The sequence below is a fragment of the Gymnodraco acuticeps genome, unplaced genomic scaffold (assembly GCF_902827175.1).
Source record: "Gymnodraco acuticeps unplaced genomic scaffold, fGymAcu1.1, whole genome shotgun sequence".
Lineage (NCBI taxonomy): Eukaryota > Metazoa > Chordata > Actinopteri > Perciformes > Bathydraconidae > Gymnodraco > Gymnodraco acuticeps.
The window spans coordinates 3,628,319-3,651,351 of record NW_022989843.1 but is presented as its reverse complement, the minus strand read 5'-3'; the positions used below and the strand labels follow the sequence as shown (position 1 = coordinate 3,651,351).

Sequence of the window (23,033 nt, the reverse complement as noted above, 5' to 3'; positions counted from 1 at the left end):
CTATGTAGCGCTTTCACACATATTAAGAGGCATAAAATGGAAATACCAGTAGGCCTATGCCATGTTCAAATTGTTCTCAAGTACTGTTCTTGAGTAAATGTACATATGTATCCACTGCTTGCTAATAGGCAAAGCAAGCACACCTTTTTTTAGATATCATGTATCATTCCACGTGAAAGCAGAATTATCTGTTGACACTGTTTACACCATTAAGGGCTTATGCCTTAAAGGTGGGGTAGGTAGTTCACTTCAGAAACACTTTTTGTTATATTCCATGGAATGCTTTTAACATCCCGATAGCAATGAATATGAAATGCTTTGACAATAAATACATAAATCGGTGGAAGCCGTGGAGCTGTAAAAAGCACGACCAATTATTTTAGTCGGGCCGGCTAAAATAATTGGATGGCCTACAGCCTTCCATCTCGTGTCCTCATTGCTGGTCATGTGCGCGTTCGTGTGTGTTGGAGGAGGGGCTCTGTAAGGAAGTCTGAAGGAAGGGGCAGATGTGCGTGTATAATAACAGAGTGAAAATGTACTGGCATGATGCACCTATGGCAGTGCTACTGTATTAAAGAACAATTGGCAATGTAAGATTATAGTAATGATAAAAAAGGCAAACACAAAGGTTGGGTTTCGACAGTTTATTATGTTGAAAAAGAAGAGGGAAAAAAAATTCATGCACAGTTTAAAATTAAGATCAAGAGACATGATAAATCATTTAAAAAGGTTTGTTCATACAGATAAGAAAAGAGAAAAAAATTTCAGCATATATATCCATATTTCTTTCACACAGCATAACTGTAATATAATAAGATTCTTTGCACTGATTTTACAAACAAGCTGTATATTTATGACTGTCAACACTGTAGCAGACCTGTTCCAATTTTGTATTGGAAATAGTTTCATGCCCTATCCTGTATTGATTGATTTCTCTGGTCTGCCATAACCAAACCAATGAGACTGTACCAAAACCTCACCACCTGCCACACTTTGTCTTCTAAGTAAACACTTGAGTCAGTGAAATAATTCCAGTTACAAACTGACACAGATCTGAACTGTAGCAGCTGATCTTTAAGTGCCAACCTCCAGCGAGGCAGAAGGAATGTACCACAAATAAATAAATACTTCATTTTTCTTTCCAACTGAAAAAAACACACATAAAACATTTTTTCTTTAATAGGAAAAACAAAAAGAGAACACAAAACAAGGAGTGTCAAATCACACAGTACCTTCAAAATGTAAAGTTTTGATAAAAGTTAGCAATTTGAGGTTTTGGTAAACAGATTGCATCACGGTAAACCTTGGCTGACATCTGCAGCTTCAGGAACGCGGCCACTATTTGAAGGAGGGTAAATTTGGCACTTTTATGCTGATGTCACCAATGTTGATGTTTCTGGGCATTTCCGGGAGGTTCATGTTCTTTACAGCTGATACAGCACGAGCAGGTGCTCCTGCAATACCGGCCTATACACACAAAACACATGGAGGGTTGAAAAGATAGAAATCAGTACATTTTAACACTTGCTGCACACGATAGCACATTGAACATACACACACGGACAGACACACTGTGCTAACCAGAGTACTAGACAAAAAACAGTCAACTGTTGACAAAATGCAAAGCACTGACAGCTACTAAGACAGACATTATGTGCAAATGTACATTCAGATGCCTTCATAGCTTCATATGCACATGCATTATATGGCTCTACAATGATTTACACCACAACCAGAGCCAATTATGAATCCACTGTGAGGACACACTGTACTAAACCATTCCCGAATTTTGATTTGCTGATCACTGCTGGACATTCATCAATTGGACAAAAGGCAGCATAGCTTGGAAAGTGAACCCACCGGACTCTTGAGGACCGAGAAGGGTACAAAGACAAGGAGAGAATTGGGTAAAGCAGAAAAATGGATTTGGATATGAAGACGGAAATGATGTTTGGATAGATAGGTATGTATAGAACGTGTGTCAACATTATATTAACCATAATAATACTGCAGGTGATGCTCTACTTCTAGTGGGCTGAAATATTTTTTGGCCACACATAACTTTAACTATCTAAATACAGTTTTGTGAATAGAGTTGCTAGAATGTTAGTGTTACATTCCGATGACATGAGGAGGTTATAAACTACAATGGGAAATCTATTCTCAGGGACTACACTAACACAATGAATCTCAAAGTGAAACTGAGCAATTAAGCAGTTTTAAGTAAAGCATCAAGCTTTTTAGAACAATTAAAAACATCTGTGGAGAGTGAAAGATTTGATGTTTTCGTCTCATGTGTGAGCAGGCATTTGAGAATCACTGCAGTTAGAGATCCCCCATCTGAATCTTTAGCAGACAGACCCAAAAATCACCAAACGGCTCAAACCACAGAGAACTGTATGTTCTCTCACTGCCTCGGTTAGGAACACCTCATAAATCACTTAGAGATATGACCCAAAAGGAAAGCATGTCTGGAATTTAGATGTATCCACTTCACTTATTTTCACAAGGTGATTTCAATGGACCGTTTGTCTTATAGGGCATTCCTTCCTCTGCCAAGAATCAAGGAGACTTGTGTTCGAAGGAAAGATGACCGTAGCGTTAACCAAGAGGAATGCTGATCCAGCACGTAGGTTCAGTATTCAGGAGTCAGACTCCAGATTATTTTTTCCTCACATAGTAGCCTAAAGACTTACTTTCCAAGTCCATGATAGTGGGTTGTTAATCAAACGCTGTGTGACTGATTTGTACAGAACTAGTAACACCAGCTGGGAAACACAGGACAATGGCTTGATTCTCCGCTCTATGTACATCAGATAGCCGTATTAAAGGCTCGAGCTGTACCCCATCTTTTGTCTGTGAGGAATACTGGAGCAAAAGGAAAATAAATGGGAACAAATCTAGTGTAACAAAAGGAACATCTAGTTTTATTGTTGAATATATAGGAAAAAGTAAATCAATCTTGTTAATACGCTTATTTGTTTTTTAGCCAAGATAATCAGAAACGGTATACCCTCTGGTGTTTGTAAGGTCAATATGTAGTTACAGCTAGTTATTAACTTGTTCAAAAGCTGTGTTAAAGAATTCAGAAGATCATTTTAGAAAATGGCCTTTCAATGCTGTTTAAGAAGCTTCTAAATACACAAAGTTATATAGCCTCTCTAGGCTGCCAGTTTCACATTCCTTGAAACTACAGTGGGGGAACAATATAATAGTTACACCCTACAACATGTAATGCTGTAAAGCTTCAGAAGTTATCTTCCCGGAGCAGTGCAACTGTACAAAGTGCTCCAAAGCAATCTGTTGTATATGATTGCATTATACTGTCAGCTTGTTTGCAGGAGGTAGTCCACCACTTATTACATTCACCAGTGGCAACATTTTTGGGTCTGCCATAAAAGATTCCTACTGTATGTTAGTGACGTCAGTTTGCTGTAACATGGAGGGCCGTATGGTGAGACTCCGGGGGAGGGGGAAGTAAACTTCAGTTAAGGTTAAAGTACTTGGTTGTAAATTTAGCAGTACCTGTGTCTACCTGTCCTGCCTTGTAGACTGAAAGATAAACGTCTGTAAAGAGAGAGAAGAATGGAAAGAACTAGACAGGGTCAGGAAAAAAGAGGAATGAGGAATGTTAAAGCAGATTAAAGTAATTACAGTTTATCTCCACAGAAAAAAGTGATAGGACCTATCATAGACCACATCTTTAAAGACAATATTGATCTGAAGCTTTTCCCACAATGAAAGATAGAAAAAAAGATATTAATTGAGAAAAGTTTAATGAAAAAACCCTAATGCCGAGTAATCAGTCTTTGCCAGTCTGGAAGGAGAACAGCTCCTTCTTTGTTCTCCAGACACTGCCCTATAAATGGACAATGTCATTTGAAATGAAAGCCTCAGTGTGAAACACACACACTGCGGTCTAGGGTAGGTCCAAGAGGGAGGGGCAGAGCAGCTCTGATGATTGTAGAACAGTAAAAGACTCTGCTTACAGAACATCGATCAAAAAGAAGATTCTGACGTTAAAAGCACACAATGCAGGTCAGATTAATCTAAAAGTGTTCTTTGTGAACACGTGAACTTAAATTCAAATGTTATCGCACGCAATTGATGTCAGTCAGTTAAAATAAGGTACAATGTCACCCTTCACTTTGTCGTGTTAACAACAAGATACAAACTTTGACAAGGTTGTGTCGGCACAAAAATGTTGCCTGGATGTTTAGACATAATTTCAGTGCATTGTAAGGAATTTAAAAACAAGGCCAAATCATTAGTGCAGTTCACTTTAAGGCCCATCAGAGCCTAAATCCACATTATGCAAAATCAGAAATGACTTCATGAAATTGTCTCTGGCTGTCTGTCTGATTCAAACTGAAATAAACGAATGTTTATCCGCTAGCAGAAGCTGAATGGAAAGCAAAGCAATGTCCTTGCAAAGAACAAATATCAGAGCAAGGACACTGACTTACATAGATGTAACAAAACATTGGAAAAGCATTTACTCCAATAAATAAAATCCACATTATGCTCTGAAACAATAAAAGAACATTCCATATTCCATATTCCATGGATAAATGTCAAATGATGTTATTGATAATCGTAGAGTTAAGTGTCCATAATAATGAGAAAAGTGATGGATGTGATTCTGTATGTAATACTGAGGAATACAGGAGAGGATATGTTGAGTCTTGACCTGTGCTGAGAGCGGTGCAGCAGCGAGAGGAGTGGCCGAAAAAGCAGAAACACTCAATAATAGTTAGGGAGCATCCACAAGGTCACAGGAGAGAAGCATGCAGGGTGCAGCATACACACATGCCTGCAAACTGTATACAATAGCGCGGGGAGTAAAGGAGGGAGGGTCACGTCATACATACAGCAGACAGAAATGACTAGGCTTACCTCAGACTTCTCCATCTTGTTCTGGGCATCCACCTGCATGATGATTTCGTTCATGTTGGTCTCCAGGACCATCCCGCCCATCACCATCTCCGCCAGAATGTTGTGGACCTGAGAAAAGGAAAATGTCAGTGATTTGATGCTTGCAACATCACCCAATGAAAAGTGGTTTGACAAACCGATGATGTGCACATTGCTCAATTATAAAATCAGGGAAGTTGCTGAAAATCTGATTAGTTTCACAACAGTGAAAAAATAATAACTCAGGCTCAATTTTACAGCTACTTTGATAATCAAACATGTAAGCATTATATATAGTTGACATCATAAAGAGGCATTTCTTACCTTGTCTACATGGAAAATTAAGTCAAGCTCACAGACATTCTCAAAGCATTTGTCCAGCGTTTCCACAAATACCTGGAAATACAAAGAATACAATGCCATCGATTGTAACACAGAAATATACCAATCAACACACTGAAATGACATACATGACAACACTGTTCTGTTGTCTTCTGGGCCTGTACCTGGATTAAGTCTAAAATGCCTAGTTCACTCTCTGATGAGTCCACACAGAAGACAAAGTAGAGAGTGGCGTAGTGTCTGTAGATCAGTTTGTAGTCTGATCCTCCAATCAACCTGAAACACATGATACAGAAGCATCACATCAATACCTGTCCTGAATGAATACATAAAATACATCTAAAACACAAAATACACTGACACATCAATCACGAACTAGAGAACATTTACATAAGATATGTGTCTGTGTCATAATGTGGTGTAAACATGTTATGGTACAGGAACATTGGAAGAGAAACAACAGGATGTTTTTGGTCATGAGTCAACATATATAAAGATAAGACATATAATATATTAACGAGAGAAGATATGAAAGTTAATGCTAATCTATTCACGGGTTTGATAAGACCTCAGTGACTGGGAGAAATCACTACAAGGGTTTAAGCCACAGAAAATGTTGTAACGCCCCTAATCCTGTTTAAAAACCAGAGGGGAAAGGTGAAGGGATTTTAAGTGTTTGTGATAATACTCAGTAGTTCTCTAAATGGTTAACAAACCTGGTAGTATTTCAAGCAAAAGACAGGGTAAGTGTGCAATATTTAGCGTGAGCAGTGACGTTTCCCCAAGTAAAACGACACCTTGCTGGTTCCTCCATCATGAATGATAGATGAACTTTAAACAAACACTGTTCTTTTGCTTATCATCATTCGTAAAGCCCTTTGAGCTTTCCTTTATTGTGTGAAATGAATCCCTGTGATGCTGCATTCGAGAACATGGTATACTTGAGTATTTACTTCCACTCCCAATCAGACACGGTCACATGCGTATCTACTGTTGCTGCATACTTACATTCCACCTTCAAGGAAATTACAGACGTTCTCGTCTCTTTTCGAGACCAAGTGGAAAGTTTCCCTGATGATCTGTTGCTCTGTGTCTTCATTCTGCAGGAGGAACGAGAAATCATAGATTGTTAAATAAAGAAATGACTGTAAATAATGCGATGTTAGTGCACTAAATTGCTGCCAGAGTTGGCCTGAAAATAATGGTTCCCTCTCTTTTTCTTGAATGAATGTATTAGTTTTGAGTGAAAAAACATGATTGTTATACTAACCATCCTCTTGTCATATCTAAAATACCCTAGGGCTATGCAGTCACTGATGTCATTGCACAAACTGAACCAATGCAGGCTCATCTTATTGTTTGCTAATGGATTCTGTAAAACCGCAAACATCCTTGGCCATTTTTACAACCACAAAAGGTTTAAAGAGAGGACCAACAGTTGAAGATGTACTGACTTAATAGGGGTCCAAAGTCCCATGCAAGAAAAACCAGATGACATTTTCATCCAGTTTTATGGTTTCTTTTAGTTGATACAAATAAAATTAAAATGCACACTTGAGGACCAGAAAAAACCATGCGATAAACATGCAAAACATATGGGACTGAGCATATGGGACTATAAAACATTGAAATAATAAATCAGAGGGAGTTGGTGGTTAATGTTGTCGTGGGAAGCTCTAACACTGAGTCAGCCTCACCCTTGGGTGCTAATGTCCTCTCGGGGTGCAACAGTTCAGTGAGCAGAAGGAGATGAGAGGCCGTCTGCTGTGCAGCTGGCTGGAAGGCTGTATTGGTCATGTGACTTGTTGCATGGGACTAGCAGGGAAACAGTGCTCACAGTTGAAGGATACAGCAGCTTTTAAACTTCTCATTGAGATGCTTCGGGTGTTAAGGGTTATAAAGAACTATCACAACTTCCTCTGGATCATTTTACTGAACTCACACATTTCCTTTCCAAGTTATGGCAAGGTTTTAATAGTAGTAACATCCAACTTCACTGATGTCATTGTGGGAGAGATTTTATATTTAATTTAAGGGAATACAGACGGCCTTATTGATAAAATACATATATAGGCACAACATCCCCCACTGTTGCTACGTTATACACCCCTCTTGTTATACCCCAATAATCTTTCCTGTAAGCTGTCCCATAAACACCCAGAAAAAAATGATTGTAAAACCGTATAACATACTATAATGTAGTTGTAAGCTGATGTAAGGTATTGGTATGTGTTTATGAATGTACAGTATAAGTAAGCTATAATCACTACTAATAAGATGCATTTTATATTATAAAAACTGTGGTTTAGATGTTGACAACTACATTATAGTGTATTTTAAACCATCTCCTCTATGATACTATGTAATGTTATGTAGTGTTTATGAACACTCAATAGTAGGATTAAAGCCTGTGAATACATAGGCTGACAAAAAGATGTGAAGCTCTAATATTGTCACGTTCAGTATACATTACTTTATATTAACCATTGTAGCCCATTCAACACTACGAGCTAATGACATACATAGTATTTAAACTGACTGCTAACAGTTTTCACAGCCATGTGTGATGTATACCCTGCTGGCCAGTAATCTGACACGTCAACGTTGAATATAACAGATGGCGTCTACATGGCCTTCTTTTAATCAAATACAATGTATCCTACTGAAGTACAAATACATACATCTGCTTCCAAACAAATATATACAGGGACTTCCTAAATGAATCAATGCTGTTTTTGCTTTGAGTTTTCCAGTGAAGAGAGTAGGATTGCTCTTAAATGTATAGTTTTTAGAGCTGTAGACATGCCTAGGGTTTAATCCCAAGGGTCAACAACAAGAACAAAAGACTGTGGGAGTCTTTTGTTCCCTATAAAATCTAAAGAAATGTTTCTTCGAGCCAAAGGTGACAGTTGAATGTCTTCATTTCCCCCGACCTGCTGTCCAAAGGCTAGATCGGAAACTATTTCTCAATTATTGATTAGTGGTTTGAGTGATTGGAGAGGCAGCAGTGCCAAACAGTTGCTGGCCCCCGCTGGCCTTTTTGCTCTTATGTTGTGTTTTGTACAGATTGTCCGACAAAAAACAGCAATTGGAAGATGTCACATCATTCTCTGGGAAGATTTGGTAGGCATTTCCGCTGTTTTATTGACATTCCATTAAAAAGTATTAGCATTAACACATATATAAAACGTAAAATATACTTTAGCAGAGTGGCTCATTTCAGAATAATATATGATAATAATGGACTATAACTGAGCATAACTCCTCATTTTAATGTTGCAGCTGGTACAGGTTTGATGCAATCTGAAATAGTCTTTATACTGATGTACTATCATAATGTATTTGTGGATACTTTTTTATTACTCACCTTACCTATATCTGCAAAATAACCAATGAGTTTTATTATCAAATAAATGTAGTAATAAATGAGTAGTCTATTAATAGTTAAGTAGATGTAATAGGTAACAGGAGATAGAGGTACTTCTAAATGTAACTTAAGCACAGCACTTAATGTAGCAAGTTTGTTTCCCTCAAAGAGACCCCAATCCTCTCATTGTAGAAGCTGGTGCCTGCAGATATTTAGCATTTTTGCTTGAAAAGTGAATCAAAAAATATAGTTGCCAACTACTCATTGAGTTTCTTGATCTAAGTTGCCTTGCTATTGCAGCACACATATTAGAGAAGGGGCATGTAGCCAACCTTAAGATAAAAATACAATTATGAAAACAAGCCAAAACAGCTAGCCGACAAAGCATATTACATAAGCTGTTAGTTGCTACCTGCATGGTTTCCGGTCAGATCAGGCAGGTCACTTTATATTACACCTCGAGTGAATGGATACAGCTATTTGAACAGGCTGCAGTGAGCACGGGACACTCACAAGGGCGTTATTAAAGTCATGTGACACAAACAGAGCGAACTCAATGCAATGTGTTCATCCCCAACAACTGGGTTTAACATGAGAAGTGGGTACAATCCAGTTTAGACAAGCTCGGCAGGAACATGATAGCCTCGCTTCGGCTTGCACACGTTTAATTATTCATATTTTAAGAAGGACAGCATGATTCATACATGTTTTTCAATAGGGTCAGTAAGAAACAACAGCTTATCGAGGGCCGGGGTTGTAAAGTAGGCTACACACATTGCCATTCAAACAGTTAGCATGAATGCATCTTAAAGCTATAGCTACACCTGCCTTGGTTTACATTATAAGAGAACATTAAACAAAGTATCCTAAAAGCCGCAGTTTGAATTTTGCAATTCACTTCCGCCTACCACAACCTTTTACAAACAATACAATATATCAATAGATCACATGTTACTCACATAATGCTCGTAGAATTTAGAAAGCCTCGGTTTCCCATGGTTGTTGAATATTAAAATGGCTTTAATCATGATTGAAGCTGAGCTAAGGGAGGTGGGGAGCAGAAAGGGTCAGTCTGGGAAAGACTGAAAAGTCTGGTCTGTTAACTCCCGCCGTTAACCCAGGTCCGAGTGGGATTCAGGGCTAAATCCTGTCTCGATTTAAGGTTAATACGGGATAGCTTTTGAGCTACACGCTGCTACTCCTCCATCGTCTCTTTACGGAAATATTCCACGTCAAAGGACCAGTCATGCTCTCCTCCTCCTGCTACGGCGGCCGGAAAGGCTCAAATCTATGCCGAAACGCGCTTCTCGCCGAAGAGGGAAAATCAGTTTGTTTTCTTATTTCAAAGAGTCATACTCGCATCATCCATGGGGTGGCGTTATACCAAAAACATATTTCGTTCAACGGTGTCTCGATTTCTTGTGTTTTGACAAAGATTTAGTGTTTTGTTTTTATTTGGCTTTCTTCTTTTCCTTTAATTTTTTTTAATAGATCAGCATCTTGTTTTGACGAAAATGTCACATTTTGGTACGTTTTTAGGGAAATGTTGTAATATTGCAACGTTGGGCATAGGTGGGAGCAGAATTCCTGTATTTCTACTCACATTGTCTGAATAAATATATTGAACAACTAAGGGTTGATTTGCAGGATTGATTGCTTAGCCCTATATCAGTATATAGCATGCATAATAATCACACATCAGTCATATTTTGTATGAATAGTTATTTATTGAATATGAATATGGTAGTCCAAAAAACAGTTTCTGTCGTCAGAAAAGCACAGACGGATATCACACTTGGTGCATTGGGTGTTTGTGTACCCTTTACTGCAGTGTCTACAGCTTCCTCTCTTGGTCTTCCCTGGGAAATGTGCCACTAGGTCCTTGCGTACATCCAGTGGATGTGATCTCTTGGATGGGGCCCCGTTTGGTGGACTCCCATCACCTGAGGATGGTCTCTTCTGAGCATTCAACGGGCTCCTTGATGTCACTGTCGCTGCTGGGCTCCCGTTTTCTGAAGATGGTCGTCCTCTCTTTGGTGTTTTCAGAGGAGTTGTGTTCACCTCATTAGAACAGAATCAATCAAGATACATGTTAAAAATACATTAGGATACAAGTCAAAAATATTTGAGTGAAATATTTTTTTTTAAAACTACTACAAACGACAAATAGCAGAAATGCATTCTTACCAGGATGAGAGAGGATGCTAGATCTGCCTGAAACTGTCTCCTGTTGCAGAGGAGCCAGGCTTTGATCACGGCAAGGATGATGGTGTGCCAGAAGATGTACACGTACCAGCGTCGGGACTTCATGGTTCTGGTCCAGCAAAGGATGACACAAGTGTGACCGCTCTGCTGTCATACCATTTGACAGCACAGATGTTGTGGTTGGCCTCCACTCGGATGTCAAAGCTTCCTCTCCCTTTTTTCCTTCAAGCTCTTCTCCTCTTCAAGGTTACAGTTGGGTAAGCGCACCTGCCTGGCTGTTCCCACATAACGAATTCCACGATCAAGGAGCTTCACTACCAATGGGACACAGGTGAAGTAGTTGTCTGCGTAAATCTATAGTTCTGACCTTCTGGAAGCGTGGAGGCAAGCTTCATCACAACATCACCTGACAATCCAAGTTCAGACTTGGCTCGTATCCCATTGACACTGCCTTGGTACACATCAAAGTCACGTCCTCTGATTACAACTCAAACTCACTTTCTCCGTTTTGGATGGCAGCAATCACATCCTGCACACTGAATTGAGGACTTCTCTTTGCTGGTCCCATTCTGAAATGGAAAAAGTAATTAAGAAATATGTATCAATAATACATATGCTTATTATATTGTATTAGATTACCTGAAGGAATAGATAGGGTGGTGGGACAAGTGTTCATTCTGTCTGGCTTAGCCTATTTTCATACTAAAAGGAATGCATGCACCACCCCCTTCCAGGTGTCCCGATGCAACAAGTATCTGAATCCTATTTGCATTGTACACTTGAGTCACTCACACAATACTAACTGGCTTAGCCTTGTATCACAATAAAAGGAATACCTACACCCACACATGCAGGTAAACCAATTCAACAAGTCACACAATGCTGTCTGGCTAATGCTAACAGGCTAATTATCATACTGAAAGGGATACATCCAAGTTTCCCAAAACATTTCAGAAAGAACTGTTTCTGCCAGAACCAGAGTTAAATGTATTTTTGTAATTAATTAACTGATAAGATACAAGTAGAGTTTACAATATTGCTACAGATATCATTTCACATTCTTTTATCAGAAATAATGTATTAATTTATTCAATTCTGGTCTTAATTCAAAATCTTAACAGAGGACACATTTAGAACTTAGTTATAGTGAATTATCAAAGACATTATATTTCTATTAGTGTTTTATTTCCATATGTGAACAACATTTAGCTGATGCTTTTATCCAAAGCGACTTACAATAAGTGCACACTGTGTTGTAATATTACAACATAGACATAAGCTGCTCAAAATCAAATGTGATGTATTCCACAACAACTAAATATGTACATGTTCTATACATTGTAATAATCACAACAACATTTTTTTTAGGCATTTTACTTCCTTGAATCTGACAAATCCAGTCCAATAAAACAAAGAGATGTTGCTCGTTTGAAGATTCTGAAGTTTTGTGAGTGTATGGCCAGAGGGCAGGACCTATAAACACATGTACTACCCAATAGTGTCACGATCATAATGTTATGTCACGTTTTTAGTTTAGACTGTCTTGTTTTGGGTGTTATTTTGTAATTCTGTTCTCCCTGTCTCTTGTCTTCCTTCCTGTGTTTTTCCTCCTGTGTCTGATTGTCTAATTATGTTCACCTGTTGCCCTTGTGTTTCTACCTCCCCTGCCCAGCTGTTTCTTGTCCCGTGATTACCCCTCTCTGTATTTAGTCTTGTCTTTTCCTGCGTTCCCTTGTCGGTTCATTGTTTGTCTCCCGTCTCCCTCCATGTTGGTCACGGTCAGTTTTGTGTGTTTATGCTACCTTGTGCTATCTATGTTTTCGATTCATGCCATGTTTTTGTTTATCAGCTTTTAAATAAAGCTCGCTTTTGTTTCTAGACCTTTTACCTTTTTTGTAGTCTGCATTTGGGTCCTACCTTTTCCGCTATCTTAACAGTGGTCTTAACAAATAGCATTGTGAGGCTTAACAAAAGGACCTTTTGACTATGTAAATGTATTCTTTAAAAAAAAAAAACATTTACTGACTTTTTTAGGATAGCTTAAAGTAATGTTGTAAAATTACAACAGTGGGCCTTACAGGGTTAACAAAATAAGTTACATTGCTGATTTTTTTGTTATTTGCCTATTCATATACTTCTGTCTTTATTGAATATTTTAGCCTTGCTGTTTTATGCCTTCTTTGTCTTGGATCTTTACACTTGCATTGACTGTAAGAATTTTGTTTTTCCACCAAGAAAGTGCATCATAAGGAAAAATTAAGTCATTAGGAGTACACTTGAGTATTCTTCATCTATTAATTTGAATGCTAATGTAGTATAGTATAGTTAGTGATGTTCTTTATTTATGGATATGATACTTGCTTATAGGTTTTGCCAGTCAATAGATGTTCTGTTATTAGTACCATTAGCAGATAGAAACAAAACAGAGCATTTGGAAAAGAGAAATAGTAACTCAAAATAGAAACTGTGTTCAATTGTTGGGAGCCATTAAAAAATCAAGTGCAATATTGTTTTATTTCATATTAAGAAATGCCATTCAATTCAAAACCTTTATTTATCCAGGTAAAATCCCATTGAGATCAATGATCTCTTTTTCAAGGGAGACCTGCAGCAGTAGGTTCCACAAGAAGACATAAAAACATAAACAACAGAACAACAAAAGGACATCATACAGCAAAATGTACAGGGATTACAATTGACATATTTAACCACATGTAGCTACAGGTACCAACAGCATCTGATTTTGTAGCATCCAACCGAGCTTTAAAAACATGTAGTGGTACTAGCTTGGTAATTTTCCATTCTTTTTGCAGACTGTTCCATGTTAGTGGAGCTGCACATCTAAAAGCTTTCTTCCCTAAGACAGTCCTAGCACTTGGCACATTTAATAAAACCACAGCATGCGATCTCAGGCAATAAGTACTTTCAATTCGCAGAGAGATCAGGGAGCAGATATAAGATGGTAGTTTATCCAACATGGCTTTGTAAATGAAAAAGTACCAGTGACTGAGCCATAAGGATTCCCAGATCTTGCAGACATGTTATCTGATGTAGTCATTGCAGTTTGAGATGGAATAATCTGCATACACTTGTTTGAAATAATATGTAAACCAAATAACTAGATTATATGTAATTTGCCATTAAGACAATGTATATGAATTACTGTCATAACAGAGCATCAGTCAAAATCTCAGTTCACTGGTACCACACATATTGTAGACTGTATGGTACTCCATAAAGTTGGTTGGAGTTGTAGCCACAAGGAGGAGCAACAGCACATTTGGTGTTGGTGATGTGGCAGCTCAGAGAAAAAACTTCTGATGAAGGAACATTCTCCATTTTTTATTTTTTTTATTTAACTAATCTGTTTCTTGGAAAATAAAATGGGGGTGGGGGGGGCGGGGGGGGAAGTGTGTTGTTCCTACTCAAGTATGTCACTTTGCATTCTCAAAAAGGTATTTCAAAGTGTCTGTAAGCAAGACGTTGTACTCAAAGTTGAAACTGAGCTCAGTGATATTTGATATGTTGTACAGCCACTGCTTCACGCAAAAACAAACACTTTGTACATTTAATCTGCAGCACATATGATCCACAATAACATATACTACATACAAGCTTCATCTGACATGTTGTTTTTCTTAACAGTGAGACTTATATGAATGAATGCATTTTTCACAAAAATTATTGATGGTTTTGTTCGAACAGAGAGAGCTGGACTGACTGCCAGACTGTGACGAGGACTTGCTGAGGATGTACTGTAGGATGAGGTATATGAAAACATGGACAGAAGCATCTCTCCCTGTTTTAGGCATATGTTTCTGTTTTTGTAGATAAGTCTATCTCAAAGACACATATTCACTTAAAGTATGAACACAGATGTGTACTTTGCACAGGAAGCCTTTAAGTCAAGCATTTAGGCATTTGCTCAATTTGCCTCTTGTTGTTTACTGATCCGAGACTTCAGATGAAATGGGTGGACTGTTGGAGTTATAAAAAACATATTTAATGCAGCAGCTACTCCTAAATGTCAACTGTGACTTTTCAGTTACGTTTTACTCAAAGTGGGAAACCCCTTGTAGTTTTTATTTGACCTTTTCATTTAATTAAATATGTAATCATTCTTAAGTGGGGTGACAAGGACACAAGTCTTAAATTAAGTAAATCCTTTTGCATCTGCAGTGTTAATAATTCACTTCCCCATTGTCCTTCTTCTTCCTTCTTCTTTCCTTTGGCTGTTTTAACCTAAAGTTCTACTTAATACATATTTTTCTTAATGCATTACAACATTAATGTCATAATTAAATAATCACCTAATGCAAACAATGGTGATTACATTCCAAAAAAAATGTATCATATCCACCCAGACAGGCTAAATGCCAGCAACCATGATATTGTTTTTGCCAAAACGTAAAAAAAAACACGTTTTTTTTTCCTTCAAAATCCCCACTTGTTTGAGTTTTCTGAGGAAAGGGCACACAAAACGAGGCTGGAGATCTATTGTTGTGGAAATGCCTCAATGAGAGAGAGGGAAAGGGGGAGGTTGTATTTGTGACAACGTGGTGGACTCAAAAAGGATTAGTCCAAGTTCTTAATGTGTGAGATGAATGCATATGTTATATAATATAAAATGTATAATGTATAATATATACGGTGTGATTGGCATGACAATTAATCCATATATTTTCCATATATCATTATGTGCTCATGAAAACAAATATTTAAATGAGAATACGTGCTGTAGCTGTGCAGCTAATGGTACAGTCCAAAACCAGTTCTCCCCCAAATTGCGGCACCAGCCTATAAAAAGTAGCGAGCGCACAAAGTTGGTGCGACAGACTTGTTGTTTTGACTGAAGTGAAATATCTAAAATATAACTTCCTGCAGAGAGATGGAGCACACAGAGGTGGGGAAGCCAGAATCGTTGGAGGATCTGATAAAAATCCTGCATCAAATTTTCGAGAGTGACAACATCAATGTTGAGGAGGTCCAAAATATAATGGAGGCATATGAGAGCAACCCCCAGGACTGGATGAAGCATGCAAAGTTCGACCAGTACAGGTACAAATGTGATTGTTTATTAACGCTCATGATATTTGACTGCCATTAACTAATCAGATATAACACGTTTATTATGCTGATGCACTTTGCACTGTGGATTCGTAGCCTTGTCTGTCGCCTTGGCCTAGTGTGTTCATGCTTTTACTCCAGTCCAAATGTTGTTTTAACATTATTTTTTTTTTAAACTTTTGTTAATATTGTGTGTCTGTATCTGATCTTGATTTTGTTGCAAATCAACGATGACTGTTCTCTACAAACGTAGGAGCTGCCCTTGACATGACGAATATAGTGAAGTTAGAAGGTTATTCATAACGTTTGCAAATAATTGAACACATTCACAACAATTCAATATTTAAAAAATAATCGTGCTCATGTTTGAACAAAAACAAGTTATTGTTTCCATGCAGAATGCAGATTTCGTCACATCGTATTTGAATAAAAGAGAGGAAAAACCCGACTTCTGCCAAATTCATATGAATGCAGTCTATTTAGGAACACTACTCCTACATTAGGCTGACAACCTTATACAAAACAGTTTATTTTAAATTCTAAATGTTTAAATCTGCAATGGAGAAAAAAATAGGGTGCTCAAACGCTTTGAATAGCTTCAGTGAGGGGTCAATGGAGGGAGGGTGAGGGTGCCATCCAATCAACACTGAGAACACACACACACCCGAATGACTGTCTGTTGTCCGCGAGGGAGCTGCAGCTGCCTCAAAAACATTTGTAGAGACTGCCGGAATCACACAGAGCACAACAACGTGCAGAGTAATGTTTACAGAATAAGCATGGACGCAAAATGGCCTATATGACATCATTGGGCTATCTGTATGGAAATAAAATAAATAAAAAACATGAAGTATCACCTTGTCGGTTAGTGTGAGGTCCAGCAGGAATTTAGTGCGGGGGACATTAAACAGTTGTCCATTATAAGTAATCCTACAACAGGTTAACTGTTAAATGTTGGCAAATTGGACATTTAAATCAAATAAAGATCAGTGTTTCAATCTTGGTCACATTGAGATTTAGCTTTGTCCTAAAAATGATTTAAAAAAATATTGAGAAGTAGCATTCAATGTAAAACGTTTGACAACGCCTCTTCTCTGGACTCCTTTGGGACATTTTCTATGCACTTTATATCTCCCTGTTTAACACTGTCCTCTTCTTCAGGTACACAAGAAACTTGGTGGACGAGGGTAACGGGAAATTCAACCTCATGATTCTGTGCTGGGGAGAAGGCCATGGCAGGTGAGATGCTCCCACCTGCAAATTGAGGGTTGACATCACAAACACAATTGTTGCTTATTTTATTGCATCATACAATAACATCCAAATTGTGTTTAGCTATTTAGCAAGATCTCAGCGATAACTGCAAATGAAAAGCTATGATACATGTTGCATAGAGCTATACAATCTATCGTGTATTCAAGTGATTTTCTGTGGAAATTATTGTCTCACAGTAATAGAGATAAAGAGAGTCCAATGTTCTACCACGGAAAGGCTGTCTAAACAGATGTTATTTAGTGATATCTATTGCATGTTGCTCCTTTTGAGCCTATATCATAAAAGTAATATGTGTCAGTCTGGAGGAAGAGTTTGAATTTCATATCTCAAGAAGAAGAGATTCTGAGAACTGGCCCTGACCCTGCTAATGAATCTGAGAAGTTCCTTAAAGGGCAGATTTAAAATGGTGCTTTTAGTCCAAAGGTTATGACAAGGATCTCACACTGTATGCTTGTTTTTATCTTTTCCATTTGCAGTAGCATCCATGATCACTCGGACTCGCATTGTTTTATGAAGCTGCTGCAGGGTCAGCTGAAGGAGACCCTGTTTGACTGGCCGGAGAATAAATCCAAAGGAGAAATGGTCCTGAAGTCACAGAGAATCCTCCAGGAAAACACGGTTGCTTACATTAATGGTGAGAAACCAGACAGACATAGTGTTTCTATCCTTTTAACTAGGCTTGATTGTTAATCAGGGTATATGCAGGAATCCTGAAGTCAGATGTAATACCTCTGAAGACCTTTTTTAAGACCCTTTCCATACATTTTAAGACCTCATCGCCACTTTGAGTTTTAACCGGTTACATTGGTGACACACCTCACATTCACTATATACAGTATTGATTGTCTTTCCTCCTTGTCTTCCAACCATTTGGACGCAAACTTGCATTTCCCCATAACGATGTTGTTTAACAACCGGCGTAAACGGACCTTCGCGCTATCAAGCAGTGAGCGTGCGATGTCCTGTTCAGATGACGTCAAATCCAACGGGATTCCATAAATAAACTACACAGAATCACACTACACACCTACGCAATGATTACATTCAGGCACACTGTAGAATACAACCTCTTTGGACAATTTATATACTTATTGAAAACAAGATACAAAATGTAATACCTTGGAAAATGCCGTTTAATACTTTTTAATAGCCTTCTTTTCCGCTAAATTGATTTATCAACTTTTAATACTTTTTAAGACCCTGTTAATTCATCATTTTTAAAATATGTTAATTATACTTTGTTTGTGTGAGGGCGAGGTGTGAAACTGGTGCTTAATATGAGGAAACCCTCATTATATGCCTTGTAAATACAACAAAAGCTCTCTTCATTTTCTTTCCCAGATGAAATATATATTATCTCTGTCACTGTCAGATGTCTGTGCAAATGAGTTATTTGTGTGGCACTTTTTACAGCAAAGTTTCCAGCCTCTGCAGTTACATAATGTCAAACTGGTCTCAGAGGAGTTAGGAGCCAGTTCTTACTTTACAATGAATAGTATTCATTTCTCTCCCCACCTCTCTGCTGACGGAGTGCTTCCCTCAGCAGAGCCCTGGTGGGATGTTTGTTGGTTGCAGCACTCAGGAAGTGCCTCTGTGTGAGCCTCAATTCACAGCATTCCAGTGGTCTAAATGTATGTTTTTAAATTGTGTGTGTTTGTGCATATTTTAGACTCCATTGGTCTGCATCGTGTGGAAAATGGCAGCCACACAGAGTGCGCTGCCAGTTTGCACCTGTACTGTCCCCCGTTCCAGGCCTGCCAGACCTTCGACCAGCGGACGGGGCACACGAACATCGCCAAGATGACCTTCTGGAGCAAAAACGGGGAGAGAACTCCATTTGTAAGCAACTTTTTATCACTATTTACATTTAAAGTAACTAAAAAGTTGTGTGTTGGTGTTTTGGTCTTTGGATTCCTACATTTTGCAAAGTAAATTCTGTAGGTGGAAGTTATGAGACTCTTAATGTGGCAAGTTAAATATGTGACTTGTTGACACGTTTTTAATCACAGCATTGCATGCCAAACACTAACAGCCTAAATATATAGCTTTAGATGTTAGCAACAGCCGGACAGAGAGAGACAAAGATTAATTTATACAAACTAAATAAAATACTTAATGCACATGTGCTATAGATGATTGCATTAATGTACAATGTCTCAACCCTAAGCCGGTAATAAAGTTGTTTTTTTTGTTACCACATATTGCCACCACAAACAGGATCAGTGCAGACAGTTAATTGAACTTCCTCACCTCCCTGCCTGAAGAGCAGGAAGTGGGACGTTTTTATACGGTCTTGCTACTCTCATTAGGCTTAGTTTGCAGAAAATCACAGCAGCACCCCTTGAAGATTCAGGCTTTTAATTGGAAGTTTCCATTACATATACATTAAATGTGTTCCAATTGCTGCAGTTTCAACAAAAATTATGCTTGTGTTATTAATTGAAAATGGCATGCAAATGAAAACAGCACAAAGACGTAAAACAATAGCACCGAAATAATAAGACCTCTGCCTGCATACTTTGACCATAACACTGTTAAGTTTCTGCGTTAGATTGCAACACCAAACAGAGGAGATAAGATAGTAGAAGTACGTAAGTGTTAGCACACAACGAACTTAACTCGCTACACGCCTCTCGCTCTCAACTCTGGTTGTGGGCTGAGGTTTTTTTTTCTTTCGTATTCATGACCAATTGTGCTGGAATTAATTTTGAAATCTTAAGTCTAATGGTGTAAACTGACTTGAAATAGTTCTGTTTTTGCTTAGTTTAGTACTTGTGAGTCTATGTATTACTATTATTCAGTGACTAATGACCTGACCCTAGTCTAACTAGTTTCTGCCCTTTTTTCCAGGAGACCACAGTTTCACAAGAGAACAACTAATGGTCGCTCCTGATGATGAAGACACACGCATTTAAAATGACAATGTTGTGAAATTGTTTCAAGGAAAAACTGCTGGGGAAGCGAAATGTGGACCTACTATCACTAAACAACCCATTTAAAAAAAATCAGGAGCGGGCTGGTTCAAAAGGACAACCCAGTAATTAGAATGGCTTTATCGCTGCCCAGTGTGAGCTTGGCAAATACTGATGAGCACAGGACGAATGCATGAATAGGCTTGGACATGGATTGAATCTGCCTTTTGTTTGCTGGGCCTGAGGAGACCCTTTTCCAATAACAACATTCCTGTTCATCCATGACCTGTGTAACCACACTTTTGTAAAGTTATGGCCCATAGTCTAAGAGTATAGTTTTAGCTTTTCAAAGAGGGGGGAAATATTGCTTTTATAGTGTTTAATTTTTATCTGAAGAAAAAAAAACGTTTTCTGCAATCAACAGTTTTGTTATCGATGGAGCACTTTTATAGCTGTATTTACTGTCAATTTATACCACTCAAAATTGTCTTAACACCTGTTGCAAATCTCAAATTGTACCCATTTTTTTGTTTTGTTTGCATTTGGTAAAAAGAAATGTAAAGCTTTAGAGTTGTGTTGTTTTTAAAAGTGCGATGGTTGTAATTTATTTGCGGGGGAAGAGTTTTTTAATCAGCGAGCTTCCGTGTTACTTCTTAATGTATTCATCCTTAAGTTTTAAACAAGTCTTTTGTATTATTAGACAATATGTTCAGATAAAGCTCATACCTTTTCTCAGGATTTTGGCATATTTTACTTGTAGCTGTATTTATATAGTGTGTAATTTTTGCAGCATAGCGCCTCTCCTAGCACTGTCAAATGCATGAATGATTTCTGTGATGCAGTAAAAGATAAATCTGGCCATAACTGTAGCGCAATAAAACCATTACACTTTCATAGAACTGCACTTTGTGTTGTCGTCATTTTTTTTCTGTTTGTGTAATAAGTGTCTGTATGCAAAGAGCTTGTTTGGTACACCTGGAGAAAACTGTCAAAAGCCAAAATAACAGCTGATGATTCATGTGTGCCTTTTGCTGTCAGATGCTGGGTGTAAACATTTACATTTATTTGTTTCAGTGCCTCTTACTGATATAGTAAATATTTGCTAGCAACCCCTAATGGTTGATTAATAGACAATGAAAGTATATTCGAGTCATGTGGAAATTGCAGCGAATTGTCAAGAGATAAGCTGTCTGGTTTCAGCCGGCAAACTAATGCAAGCGCTGCCCTCTGTACTTTGATACGAGGTTAATATTGATTGATGATTAACTTGACCAATAAGCAGATAATGTTATTGGATCATTGATAACCATTTTCAAGAACCAGCTATTCAGCTGATGTCTGTTCCAATTTGTATCTCCTTGACATGCAAACAAGTGTATGAACTGACTCGGTGTGTAAGTATAATGAATGAATTTGAAAGATAAGGCACAATTGAAGACGGGAGTGTACATGCAAAGCTCCAGTTCTCTGTAAAACTATACTGTACTATAAATACTGAAACGTTACCCTTGTATACATTGTTTATATCAAGCTAGACTGTACAACACTCAGTGCACTTTTTATTTTACCTAAACAAGTTCATCTACAGTTTGTAATGTTTTACATTAACTTGAATAGACAAAATAAGTGGTAAAGTGTAAGTCATATGGTTGCTTATCAGATCTAATTGTTTGTTGTTTCAAGCACAAGAAAATAAAACGCCAGGACATGTCAGTCCAGCTGCATTTTTGTGACATTTAAAATGAAAATGTTACAACCCTCACTGCCTTTATTGGTCTCCTTTCTTAGAATGTTTTATTTTTTTTACATCCACCCTTTTGTTCAAACAGGCCAAAATGGACAGTTTGTGCAAGCAACAATATGCGTCAGTAGTCACATTTCGTCATTATTTGCCTTTGCTGAGAGCACACAGTGTGTCCGGGAGTTGAGATTGATAGATAACTCCTCAGGTTAACTCTGTACCAGGTCAATCGTGGGATGGCCTGCAGTGTGTTATATAATATGAATTGCCCTACCCTTTATCCTGAAACACTCTGATATTTGGATCAAGTGAGTGATAGTCATGCTTCCTATCTAATGATTCATCTATCAATAAAACAAAGCAATCCATAACAGAATATTGCCAGTTGCTGACTCATCAACATAAAAATAAAATTGAGCGTCTTATATGAAAACAAGAACTCTGTTTACAGACTGCAGATTAAAATGTGAATTAAACATCTAATGAGAAACATCATTAATCAAAATACAGGGTAGGGTTTCTCTTTAAAGCTGCATCAATGGTGCTCTTCTTAATACAATACTATATTTGTATCTTTACATTTCAAAGGGCACACACTTCTGATTAGATACATACTGATGTTGAGGTTGGACACTGGTGACTTGACAATTTTGTCCATATAAGTATATTTGAATATGTTTGATTCTTTACCATTTCTTACCGTGTGTTTTTTTTCTGTATTTAATTACTTATAAGTGTGTGGTTGTCAGTTGGCTCTATTTTAAAAGATGCTATTGTAATATTTGTAGGTGTATATAGATTGGGTGCTCCTTGCTGCACTTGAATTTCCATGAACAAACATCTCCTGTGTTTTTGTTGTGACAGCTTTATCAAATCCTCTCCACTTGGGTTTGTTTTCATCTCTGTCCCCTTTTGCTTGCCTTCTCACACACTGCTCTCTGTTATCCCTGCTATTGTTCTTTCCATATCTGAGGAGCAGCTTTAGTGATGGCAGAGATCATAAACCATTACAGAAGTTTTCACACTGTTTCCTCTAACCCTTTACTCTGTTCTCGCAGTGCTGAGATTAAAAGTGCAAAGTATAGTCGGGGACTGTGTCCTGAAATGATAACCACAAACATTTTCCAGGACACCGAAAGAATCGGAAGATCTTTCACGATTCCCTTATCGAAGCGGCTTCAGTACATTGACACTCATTCATACAGCGGAT

General features: G+C 38.0%; 2 protein-coding genes across 4 annotated transcripts; one reads left to right on the top strand and one right to left on the bottom strand.

Moving 5' to 3' along the window:
• Window positions 1–629: 629 nt before the first annotated feature.
• ap3s1 (adaptor related protein complex 3 subunit sigma 1) lies at window positions 630–9,895 on the bottom strand. 3 transcript variants are annotated; one of them, XM_034238458.1, is made up of 7 exons: window positions 9,583–9,895; window positions 6,265–6,356; window positions 5,421–5,532; window positions 5,239–5,310; window positions 4,897–5,004; window positions 3,526–3,567; window positions 630–1,467 (listed from the first exon to the last, which is right to left on the bottom strand). In XM_034238458.1, the coding sequence occupies exons 1-6, from the start codon at window positions 9,649–9,651 to the stop codon at window positions 3,532–3,534; spliced, it is 489 nt and encodes a 162-aa protein (XP_034094349.1). In that variant the 5' UTR covers window positions 9,652–9,895; the 3' UTR covers window positions 630–1,467; window positions 3,526–3,531. The 3 variants fall into 3 exon arrangements, with proteins under 3 accessions (XP_034094349.1, XP_034094334.1, XP_034094343.1); XM_034238443.1 differs by lacking the exon at window positions 3,526–3,567 and having other exon boundaries at window positions 9,583–9,892; XM_034238452.1 differs by lacking the exons at window positions 3,526–3,567; window positions 9,583–9,895 and adding an exon at window positions 9,036–9,159.
• Window positions 9,896–12,562: 2,667 nt separating this feature from the next.
• On the top strand, window positions 12,563–20,986 carry cdo1 (cysteine dioxygenase, type I). The gene is made up of 7 exons (XM_034237904.1): window positions 12,563–12,606; window positions 14,534–14,595; window positions 15,713–15,886; window positions 17,057–17,134; window positions 17,647–17,804; window positions 18,840–19,009; window positions 20,021–20,986. The coding sequence occupies exons 2-7, from the start codon at window positions 14,579–14,581 to the stop codon at window positions 20,048–20,050; spliced, it is 627 nt and encodes a 208-aa protein (XP_034093795.1). The 5' UTR covers window positions 12,563–12,606; window positions 14,534–14,578; the 3' UTR covers window positions 20,051–20,986.
• The last annotated feature ends 2,047 nt before the right edge of the window (window positions 20,987–23,033 follow it).

Excerpts from the sequence above, each read along its gene's own strand:
- ap3s1 (XM_034238443.1), bottom strand. The coding sequence starts at position 9,651 with ATGATTAAAGCCATTTTAATATTCAACAACCATGGGAAACCGAGGCTT. Across the intron at positions 6,357-9,582 it reads CTAAATTCTACGAGCATTAT|AATGAAGACACAGAGCAACA; the intron begins GTGAGTAACATG and ends TTCCTCCTGCAG. Across the intron at positions 5,533-6,264 it reads AATTTCCTTGAAGGTGGAAT|GTTGATTGGAGGATCAGACT; the intron begins GTAAGTATGCAG and ends CATGTGTTTCAG.
- cdo1 (XM_034237904.1), top strand. Across the intron at positions 15,887-17,056 it reads GCAAAGTTCGACCAGTACAG|GTACACAAGAAACTTGGTGG; the intron begins GTACAAATGTGA and ends CCTCTTCTTCAG. Across the intron at positions 19,010-20,020 it reads ACGGGGAGAGAACTCCATTT|GAGACCACAGTTTCACAAGA; the intron begins GTAAGCAACTTT and ends CCTTTTTTCCAG.